The sequence below is a fragment of the Carcharodon carcharias genome, chromosome 22 (assembly GCF_017639515.1).
Source record: "Carcharodon carcharias isolate sCarCar2 chromosome 22, sCarCar2.pri, whole genome shotgun sequence".
Taxonomy (NCBI): Eukaryota; Metazoa; Chordata; class Chondrichthyes; order Lamniformes; family Lamnidae; genus Carcharodon; species Carcharodon carcharias.
The window spans coordinates 58,994,338-59,006,384 of record NC_054488.1 but is presented as its reverse complement, the minus strand read 5'-3'; the positions used below and the strand labels follow the sequence as shown (position 1 = coordinate 59,006,384).

General features: G+C 42.0%; 1 protein-coding gene across 2 annotated transcripts in view; it reads right to left on the bottom strand.

Moving 5' to 3' along the window:
- Positions 1-10,892, bottom strand: part of LOC121293892 (serine/threonine-protein kinase/endoribonuclease IRE1-like) — an 81,893-nt gene extending 71,001 nt beyond the window's left edge. For both annotated transcript variants that reach the window (XR_005946632.1, XM_041217336.1), the window contains exon 1: positions 10,675-10,892. Coding sequence is in view for 1 of the 2 variants with exons in the window: in XM_041217336.1 (XP_041073270.1) it covers positions 10,675-10,740 (66 nt within the window). In the remaining variant the exon portion in view is untranslated. The remainder of the gene's footprint in view (positions 1-10,674) is intronic.
- Positions 10,893-12,047: the final 1,155 nt, after the last annotated feature.

Here is a 12,047-nt window from a genome sequence, read left to right as displayed (position 1 = left end):
CCACACCAAACAGCACTGGACAGATTCCTTTAGCCAATGCTTTTCTGACCTTTTGATGCAGTTCACAGCAAGGTGAAACAAAACAATCAAAAACATGCCTTAATTTAAAAATGAAAAGGAAAACTTGTTTGATATAACATCTTTCACATCTCAAAATACATCACAATCAATTAATTACTTTTGCTGAATACGAGCATAAGGGCCAGAATATGCCTCTCAGCCACTCAAGCCCATTACCCATTCAATGAGATCTTGGCCGATATGTGACCCAATTCCATATACTGCCACATCCCTTAGTACCATTGGTGAGGATAAATTTCAATCTCAGATTTAAAATTAATAATTGAGCTAGCATCAACTGCCATTTGCAGAAAGGTTTTCCAAATTTCTACCACCCTGTGTGTATAGAAATGCCTAGTTTCACTAATCTGTCGCTCGCTGCTCAAGTTCCTGGCCTGGTAAAAATATTTTTGCCTTCAGAATTGTAACTATTTATGCAGGCAAATTTGACATGCAATGTCTGTACAAGGAACCACAGAAAGTAATTAAATATATGGCCAGTGAATTGTTTCAGTGAGTTAGTTAAGGGATAAATGTTGGCCAGAATTGGAATAGTACCCTAATCTTTGAAAAAGTACAACATGATCTGATACACTCATCTGAACATGCATTGCAGGACCTCAGTTTAACATCCTACCCTTCAGACATATATCAGCAAAATGCACAATATTTAAATATGCATTTATGCTGCAATCACACTTTAGTTTCCAAACAATGCTACCTCTCAGTATATACTCACAATAATTAGCAAATGCTTCCTTTACCCATAAAGTTTGCTCTGTATTACTTGAAAATTATTGGGGATAAATAGGATAACAGACAGAACATTGACAGCTCTAAATGTTTAATTGCATTTTTTTGAAGAAATGTCCATTTTAAATGGAATGGCATGTTGATCAATTAATTGATCAACTAGTTGATCAACAGGGCATTGGCGAGACTGCATCTCAAATACTGTGTGCAGTTGTGGTCTCCTTATTTAAGGAAGGACGTAAATGCATTGGAGGCAGTTCAAAGGAGGTTTACTAGATTGATACCTGGAATGAGTGGTTGTCTTATGAAGAAAGGTTGGACAGACTGGGCTTGTTCACTGGAGTTTAGAAGAGTGAGGGGCGATTTGATTAAAGTATACAAGATCCTGAAAGGCCTTGACAAGGTGGACGTGGAAAGGATGTTTCCTCCTGTGGATGAGGCCAGAACTATGGGGCACTGTTTTAAAATTAAGGGTCACCCTTTTAGGACAGAGATGAGGAGAAATTTTTTCTCTCAGAGGGTTGTGCAACTTTGGAACTCTCTGCCTCAGAAGGTGGTAGAGGCGGGGTCATTGAATATTTTTAAGACAGAGGTAGATAGATTCTTGTTAGGCAAAGGAATCAAATGTCATCAGGGTTAGATGGGAATGTGGAAATCAAAACACAAGAAGATCAGCCATGAGCTTATTGAATGGCGGATCTGGCTCAAGGGGTCGAATGATCTACTCCTGTTCCTATTTTCTAATGCGGTGTACCTCAGGGCAGCACTGGCTAAGGTTGGTTCTGCTAACATATTTTACAAACTAGCCAAATCATTTGAAAGGCAAAATGTTTTACAAGTGGAAGAGAGAGACTGTAGAAAAACTGCACGTGAGCCTAGACCCCTCCCATATATTTCCTACAGCCCATTATTGAGCAATACAAGATGCTAGCGTACACACTTAATTCCAGAATAATACATGGTCAAAAAGATGGGAAAGAAGTGACTAAAGACACAAAGTTTACTTCTGGATTTCGTCTGATTCATCAACATGGTTAATATTTCAACAATAAAACTAGAGCAGCCTGCATTTAATTCTAAACATCCAGAGGCTCAATTAAGCTGCATTAGAAGTGGTAAAATAAACAAGACTACAAAGGATGTGAAAGATCCATTAATACATTTGCTACTGTATTTATAGCTCCTTTGTGAGACTGAAATATTTAAATCTTTCAGCACTTGATGAACCAGTCATGTTTCAAACTACACACACTGGGCTGGGTTTTGTCCAGGTAGCAAAAGTGGTCCCAACGAGAGGCCATAAAGCCGGGGGCAACCCCGCCTCAGCCATCTGGGGGGAATCCAGGCTGATTTTTTTCGCCCATTTTGCAGCCAATGAGCTGCCGTCAGGGCACAGGCAGTGGCGCTAATACTATAACTGCACCAGGCCAAGAGATGCAGAAATGGTGGTAGGCCAAAGGTGACTGATGAGAGCTGGGGTGGGGGTTGCTGCAGGGGTAGCCATTTCCTTTCTGGGGCCCCCTCTGTGAGCCAGAGTGTCTGATTAGTAGCCCAACCCCCACCACCCCAGCCCGCAAGGAAGCTGCCAGTGTTTACCAAGTGGTCTCCCCATGCAGTGGTAAAATGCCAGCTGCAGTGGGAAGAGGCCAATTGGCCTCTGGCCATCCTCTACCTTCCCTGCAACTGCCAGAATGCCACAGCAGCAACAAGGGATGGGCAGTCCACCCAGCCTTCCCTCCCAATTTTTGCACCCCCACCACCCTGCTTCCTAACCCACTCCTGCAGGTCCCATAAAATTCAGCCTATCATTTCTGTTGCACAACCTTATGGAAATTGTGCATTTTCAAAAGAGCAGTATAGAATTTTAATTTGTATTCAAGAATTTTCTTTTTAAGCATAGTAGCACAACAATAATTGATGGTTTAAAGGACATGTGCAATCATTTGTGAGGTGTTTCAATTCCCCATCCATCCAAAAGAGACTATGGATTCACACAGGAGGTGAGGAGGTGGGGGCTGATGCAACAGCAGCCTCAAATGACAAAGTCAGTGGTTAATATGCACACCACATTTTGGGGTCCCAGTGTGCCAAGAAGACTAAAGAAATTGCTCCAATCTTTAAATATATATTCCTTCCAGAGTATGCACTTAATATATTTTCCACAGTATTGTCCAAAGTGTACAGTACCTTCCCTTCTGAGCCTGCACTACTATGCACCATTTTCCTCTCCCTGCTTCAACACCAGTGGTACACCTATCAACCAATACTGCCTTGGCATCTCGAATTCCCTGCCTAAACTCTTCATCCTGCTTATCTTGACCTGACCTCACAATAGCTAAACCACCCCCCCTTACTCTTCTCAAACAACTTTGTTATCCAAATTCATCCTCCTCCCCCTCCTTTCAAAGTTAAATGTACTGCACAAGCTGCAATAGAAGCAAAATAAAATTCACCTTCATCTGACAGCCTTTACAAATATTTACCTGCCTTGACTTGGTCTCCTTTTTATATATATATATATATATATATATATATAGTATATAGGTTCTCCAAGTTTGAACAGGCTGCTAATATTGTTCATTCAGCAGCTAATCCTTCGACCTTGCAGTGAACAAATTTGCTGCTGCATTTCCTATGTTACAAACAGGAGGGGGAGTTAATTTAAGCACTATTTTTTCCTCTCACTACATGTCCATAAATGGAGAGGCGTTTTGATTTGTTTCCCTCTTTATAAGCAGTGGAATATTTCCCAACCCCTTGGTTTTTGTGTGATCCAATATTATATTAATAACCCCAGGGCAAACTTGAGGATGAACTCAAAGGGTTAGTTTACTTGCCAGGTGTTTCACCTGGGAAGAGCTCTTTCTCCGAGGCTGCTGGTTAAATGGTAAACAGCAGACCGATCTATGCAGTTCAGCAAGTCACTATTACTTGTTCCACAAGCCAGAGGCTTATGTTACATGAATCCCACCTCTCCACCATCCTTGTCCAAGGATGTATATCCATTGTCTGGATTCCAAAGACCATTAAATGTCTCAGCCATTAGGAATTGAAAGAAAGGTTGCAGGGCCTTTTTCTTGACAGACGATCCATCTTCTATTAACCAGCCTGGGTAACTAAATGCAGATGGCCTTTGTATGGCTCTTTGAATTTGGGCTGTGCAGTCTACAGGTAGTCGCTAGTGGCTACTCCAAGATAATGAGGTGCGAGTTTTCCCAAAACTACTAGATAACTTCTTTTGTTCAGGGGCCACAGACATAGATTCAGCTGTTTTAAAATATCTTTGTTCAGTTTTAAAATGTTAGAAATAGCAATGACATTATCTATAGACATTTTATAAAAATATAGTACAAGGTCTTAGTCCCTCACACCTACAATACAACAGTGAGTAATCTTTAAAGTTTATCTTGAGTATTTCCAGCATTTTCTGTTTTTTTTTCAGATTCCCAGCATGTATGGTATCTTGCTTTTGTGTTTAAAAAGTACCTCATTGGCTGTAAAACACAGATGTCCTAAGATTTTGAAAGGTTTTTAACTTTAACTAACTGGAACAAGTGGGAACAGACCCATTTTCTAAACTTCAGTCAAAGGCCAACAACTATTTCAAATTCAAGCTAGGTGGGACAAACATTCCTATTTTAAACCAATAGCCTGCAGATCTCACAAGAGTGCTGCAATAATGATACAATTCAACCTCTTTCTTAATTAATAGCCATTTAATTAGACACCAAGTTCAGAGCATTCATCTAATCCCTTCCTCGAGATACAAATAATAAGGCACCACTTTTAATTAAACTTTCACTATTGAAAAAGCAATGTGATTTCCCCATCCCATCTCATTGTTCATGATTAAACTATATTTTTATACAAGGAGCTTTCAGACTAAGTGACAAATAGCCCAGTCATGAAAATACAAAATGCAAGAAACAATGAAATATTAAACAAAATCTTGCTTCAGAGTGACAATGTGTTGGACTTCTGATAAATGGCACAGAAAAAAACTATAACGTGCAATTATATGTCATATTTCGCATCCTCTGAAAGTCCCGAAACACTTCCTGGCCAATGAAGTACTGTACTTCTGAAATACAGATACTGTTGTTACACAGGCAAAAGCAGCAACTGATCTGCTCACAGCAAACTCTCAAAAACAGCAAAAATAAATTTGCTTGTGACCACAATCTTTATGTAGCAAATTCCGAACTGCAGTCCTCTGGGGAAGCAAGGGGAGCAAGAGGAGAAATGGCACAACTCATCCCATTTACCTCAGACACACCTGGGAGCAATACACAGGCCAGTATTGGCAGATGCCTGAATGCAAGTTACCCACCCACTTATATATTGCGAATAGAGAAGGGTCACAAAGGAAGGTTAAAACCTTGGAAATTACTTCAGAAATTTCTTTTCTTGCATGATAAATAGCTTGCTCTTATCAAATGAACGCATGTTAATCTGTCTTACATTGGAAGAGCTCTTCTATTAACGGACAATTAGATCCAATGAAGTACTTTTTTTAATATAATCACTGTCAATATTTAGGAAAATATTGGCCAGGGCAGCAGGGAGCACCCCCTGCTCTTCTTTATAAGTGTGCTTTGGGGATTTTTACATCCATTTACATTGTCTGATCTGAAAGATGGCACCTCCAACAATGTAGCATTGCTTCCGTCCTGCACTGGAATATTAGCCTAGATTTTATGGTCAAGTCTCTGGAGTGGAACTTGAACGCATAACCTTTTGATTTAGAGTCAAGAGTGTTACCAATTGAGCCATGGCTGACAACATTACTCATCCTGTTCCAAGATCCCTTCAACCTCCTTTTCCTTCATCCGCCTATTTGATCTATTTTCTAGCCCTATTCAAGATGCTTGGGGAAATGCAAAACGTACAGGCAATCAAAGGATCATCATTGATTCCAAAGAACCATATATCCCACCAGATGAAATTCACAATGCAAGTGACAACCTTCAACAAGCCTAACCAAGATCAGCAAGTTTGGCTGCTTCTGCTCAATTCCCAGGGAGGAGGCAAAAAGCAATAAACAAAAACATTATTAACTGAACTATACCATCTTGATTCTAGATTCCAAAAACTTACAATGCAAGGCACTCAGCAGAATAAACCTTTTGATGGTTTGTTTGAAAACATGAGGACACACTAACATGTGCAGTCCATTTATGCATGTGAAGTGTCTGATCACACCACTGTCACCTGCTACATACAATCATTGAGATTTATCTGAAGCCAGAATGAAACAGCTAGAAGTGAACTGACATTCCCCCACTTAAAGGCCACCTGCACCACCTCAGGCTGTGAAAGAGGATAAATGCGTAACCCATTCAAATGCAAGCCACATCCTTAGTGCTTATTTCAAATTACTTCAATACCAGCTCACTACCATTTCACATATGACAGGATGGCAAAGGGCTGATAATTTTCTACAATATTGGAGAACTGCTACAATTCAGAGTAACCCAAATGAGACCCATCAGGCTGTCTCGAGGAATGTAAAGATTTCACAATACTAGGTCAAAGAGCTCTTCAGATGTCATGCCAATGATCTACATTCAACCAAATGCCAATGAGGCGATCAGTAATCTCTTCTAATTTGTGGAATCTTGCAGTGTGACTTGTCTATTTAGTAACAGTAATTAAATGTATACAAAGCACCAAAACATTTCTGAGAAATGTAATAAGGCATTATATAAACATAAATATAATTTTCTTGTCAAAGATTTTAGCATTAGTTTGGAAAACCTAATAATTAAGTAATTTTCCAAGTCCTTTTCCAAATTAAATCCAGATTACTATTTTTGTGTGATAACAGTAGAAGGCAATCTATGTGCAGCTTTAGGCAATCTTAACATAGGAACCGCAGTAAGCAGTACTGCGTTAAGAGGAGAGATTAACTAAATAGATGTGTTACCAGGTGTGGTACTTAACTACACAGATTACTGTCGTGATCTGTAAAAATCAGTTGTGTCAGCTAGGGTGGCTGTATAATTAGTCTCAGCATCCCACAACATTTTGAAGTCCAGTTTTTTTAAAAAATCAGCAACCGTTCGAAGACCAAATGAGAGCGAGATCAGACTTAATCGTGATGTTCCACACAGGTTTGACAGCCGACATATTGTTTCAAGTCTTACGAGTGTTCTGACAATAGGCCATTGACCTGAATGTTATATCTGTTTCCCTCCCCACAGATGCTGCCAGACCAGCTGAGTATTTACAGCATTTTCTGTTTTTAATTCAGATTTACAGCATCCGCAGTAGTTCACCTTCATAAAGTGAATGGCCAGTTTGATAAGGTTTACAAGAACAGGTTGACTCCATCCACAAGCATGAGGTTCATACATCAGGATAAAGGGGGGGGGAAATTGAAGAAAAAGTTGTGTCTGGGTTCACAAGTACAGGTCATTCAAAGAAAAAAAGATATGTTTGGCCTTGAGCTGACCTAGTGTGTGAAAGTCCCTGCTGTACTACAATGTACTGCTTTAACAAGTGCACGCTAGCAAGATAACACAGGCTGGTCTGAGCAATGAAAAATGGGTTGGGCAGCACAAGTAGCACACTGAAAACTTCACGCTGCTTTAACCAAGGGGGTAGGGTGAAGGTTTGATCCCACGATAAACTGGTCTCCAATCTCAACTCATTTGGGGAAAGTGAAGACCAGCTGGCTCCTCAAAGGCACAGGGAATTAAGTAGCATAGTTACTAACAGGCAATTTTAAGAGCAACACTGACAAAATATGAGATGGAGAGAAGGGGGTGCATGGCTTAGAGAAAGAAAAGGAGGGAGAAGTTTGAAGGGAATGTATATAACCCTACTGAAAAACATACACAAACAAGTTAATCCCAAAATATACGTTGCAATTTTGTTGGGGATGCAATCCTCCCTCACCTTTCCTGGAAACCTTGCCTGTTTACACACTACACTTTACAATCTGTTTCACAAATGTGTACAAGACTCAATCCTGATACAAATGTCCAAATTTGCTAAGAAATGTCACCTTTACACCAAGCACTTAATAACAACAAGGTTGTTTGCAGCCTGTTGGCAATGGATTAACTTTACTAAACATAACAAAATAACATAATTCAAAGAACACTATGCTTGGGCCAAGGTCTTGTATTAGGTTGCTATGCTTGGATAAGGAATTCTATACAATGGAAAATGGGAAGTGCTCAGTACTGGGGAATGTCATGCATGGTCAGGTATCTGTTTCTCTGACATCAATTTTATCACTTACATATAATCAGTGTACTGTGCCCTTTTCTGTCTCTAGCAGAACTGAGTGTGCCCAATAAGTGGTACTGGAAACTTCCTTTGAAGTATGAATCTGATGCAACACAGCTACTGTCAACAGATGAGTTTTATTTCTGTAAACGTATTTTCGATCAGTTTTGAGAGCTCACCACATTGCTGTGTAGGTCTGACATTAGGAACCAACTTAAAGAAAAAGGCAGTTTCTGTCTTAGCCTTAAAGAGTTTTAACTTAAAAAAAACTTAACGAAGCTGTTTAGCTCAATTGTAGTATTTGGGCATGATACTAAAATATGATTCAACCAAAAAGAACAGAATTGCTAGGAGACCACAGGGCTACCCCTCAGTACGAAGAATTACAAATATTCCTTAACCAGCACCGAACACTTAAAACCACATCAAGGAATAATCATGTAGTAGAGATTCTTTCCATTGCCAATTTCTAAGTGATGGGCACCGATCTTCACAAGGCAATGAACAAATTAAAAATTAAGCAATAATGGCTCCATGAGCGTCTAGATGATGCGCCCCCACTGGCACGTCAACACTTCAATGAGCTGCAATACAGATGGAAGGACAGCTAACCCTCACCCAATGCAAGTGCTATGTTAGTGGTCACTCAGTCAGAAGGTGGGACAAAGCAGATGAGCACTTCCAAAGAGGGAGGAAAACTGAGAGCTGGGTTACCAAAGACCATTCCCCTTTGAACCAGTTAAATTGCAGAGCACTTAAGCAGAATATTATTTAAATGGAGGGAAACTGCAAAATGCTGCTATACAGAAGAATCTGGATGTCCTTGCATATGACTCTCAGAAAATTAGCAGGTTGGTACAGTGAGTAATTAGGAAGGTAACTGGAATATTGGCCTATATTCATTGGAATTAAGAAGAATGAGAAAGGTGATCTTATTGAAACATAAAATTCTGAGTGGGCTTGGCAGGGTAGATACTGAGAGGATGTTTTCCCCTTGTGGGGGAAATCTAGAACTAGAGGCCACAATTTCAAAATAAGAGAGCTTCAATTTAAAATTGATATGAAAAGAATTTTCTCCTCTCAGGGGGTCATTAATCTTTGGAATTCTCTTCCAGACAGCAGTGGAGGCTGGGTCATTGAATATATTCAAGGCTGAGTTGGACAGATTTTTGATCTACAAGGGACAGGCAGGAAACTGGAGTTAAGCCACAATCAGATCAGCCATGATCTCACTGTATGGAAGAGCAGGCTCAAAGTGCCAAATGACCTACTCCTGCTCCTATTTCTTATGTTATCACTCGTCTGCTTCCTCAAAACAATAAACCTTCTCACCCTGTAACAACAACCACTGAACATTATGTTAGCAGTCAGCTTGGAGGACCAAACCATAAATTACTCTAAAAAAAATTATTTCCTCTTCTTTCTGCCAACTTTCCCTGCTTTCTACTTTCTCTCCTGAAGGTGCTGAACTTTTTTTTTGCCGAGGTCAAGTTACATGAACATCAATATCTCAACCCAATTGATCACCCTCCAGCATCCGTAGTTTTTTGTTTTCATCACCCTTCATGTGTGGCTCAGCAAATTTCCTCCCCTATCCTAATCTCACTCAGAATATCCTACCTCTGTTTTAGATGAGAACAGTGCAATACATCAGCATAGTTTGCAATACAAGACTTATATAGCAAGTCATAAGCAGGCTGACACACTGGCCTAACTGAATGCATTCATGAGCACATATGGGGAGAGGATTATATCATTTGAAGCTGTAAAAAACTCAAGAGTTTCCAATAGCACAATAGTTCATCCTGCACTGTGGCTGCAATATGTACACATGATCTACAAGATGCACCAAAACAACTCACCAAGTTTACTTCAACAGCACTTCCCTCCCCTATAACCACGACCGTCGAGAAGGGCAAGAGCAACAGTGTTTTGGGAACATCACAACCTCCAAGATCTCCTGACAAATCAGGCACCATCCTGTCTTAGACACCGTCAATGGGTCACCCTCTGGAATTCCAAACCTGTCAATGTGCGAGCACCAGAAAGACTGGCAGTTGTTCATGAAGATGGTCCACCACCACCTACTCAGGACAGCCAGGGGTAGGCAAAAATGGTGTTACACACATCATACAAATTTAAACAAAATTAGATGCCTCAATATGTGATTGATTGATTGATTACGCAGGAGTGATGAGCTTCAATGGGTTACAGAGATCTCAGCTCTGACATATAAAAGAGTTTTGCACTTTTCCAAAGTCCAGACAGAATCAAATAAGCCGACCAGGCTGATCATGCTTTTTTATTTTACACATAACATTCTCCCCACTCTGATCATTTTGAAATGTTATCTGATTAAAGCAAAGGGTTCACCTTCCATTACACTTCCAGCTGGAATGAAAACGGATGAACAAGTGCTGCCCAATGTGCCAGGAGGTCAGCTTCCCACACACACGGGGCCCCGGGCAGCTTCTCACTCGGTTTAACCGCAAGGCAGAGACCGGGGCTCCGGCCAGGGCCACCGATCTCCAGAGGCCTGTCAACCTCATGGGCCTTTCCTCCCTCTCCCTCGTTCCCCCGAAGCCGGGCCTTGTGGTCGCCGCCTCGGCCCCGGCTCACACTCACCTTCCCCCACAGCAGCCACAGACCGACGGCAAGCAACGAGACCCTGGGAAGCCGAGGCCCGGCCATGGCCACGCTGGTGCCGCTCGGTGGACACCCGGTCGCTCAGTCCTTGGCTCACTCGACGCTCAGGGGAAGGAACCTCGAGCGGCCGGTTCCGCCGGCGGGAGGGGGAGTGGAAGTGGGAGGAGGAGCCGGAGCCGGAGCCGGAGCCCGAGCCCCTGGCCTGTCAATCATTGGGAAGGGGCGGGGCCTGGTCCAGCCACCGAGAGGGGCGGGGAATGAGCCTGCCAATCAACGGCGTGGGGCGGGACATATCATTCGCCAATCAGAGGGACCCGTGTCCATTGGCTCTCTGCCAGTGATAGAGCGCAGGCGTTTAACCAATGAGCTGTCAGCAGTTTGCAACAGGTAGAGGGGAAGGCAGGTGGTGTGTTGGCCTTCATTGCAAGGATGTCTTACAGCAGCTGTACAGGGCCTTGGTGAGACCACACCTGGAGTGTTGTGTGCAGTTTTGGTCTCCTTACCTAAGAAAAGATATACTTGCCATGGAGGGAGTACGGTGAAGGTTTACCAGACTGATTCCTAGCATGGCAGAATTGTCATATGAGGAGAGATTGGATGGACTAGCCCTGTAATCATTGGAGTTTAGAAGAATGAGAGGGGATCTCATTGAAATGTGTAAAATTCTGACAGGGATGGACAGGCTGGACGCAGGGGTGATGTTTCCTCTGGCCGGGGGTGTCTAGATCAAGGGGTCACAGTCTAAGGATATGGGGTAGGCTGTTTAGGACTGAGATAAGAAGAAATTTTTAAGGAGGAAATAGATAGATTTCTAGACTCTAAAGCCATCAAGGGGTATGGGGAGAGAGCGGGAGTATGGCGTTGAGATCGAGGATCAGCCACGATTATATTGAATGGCGGAGAAGGCTTGAAGGGCTGAATTACCTACTCTTGCTCCTTTTTTCTATGTTTCTTTGTCAGGTGAAAGCATAAAACAGCTCCTTTAGCTTTACATCAGCTAATGATACTGCCCAACCTGAACAATCCATCATTTCAAAGAGGAGGAATGGGCTGGAGTTTGGTGGCTCCAAGTTCAATATAAAAAGGAGAACAAGTCGCAGAACAATAGGCAGCTATCAGGTAGCAATGGGCAGGAATATTGCAGTGAACAGGTAGCAGTGGGAAGGAACAGGAAGAAGTGGGCAGGAATATAACAGCAAATAGATAGCAGTGGGCATGAACAGATAGCAATGGGCAGGAACATAGCAGTGAGCAGGTAAAAGGTAGCAGGGAAACATAGGACTCAGGAGCAGGAGTGGGCCATTCAGCCCTTCAGGCCTGCTCCCCGATTTGATAAGATCATGGCCTATCAG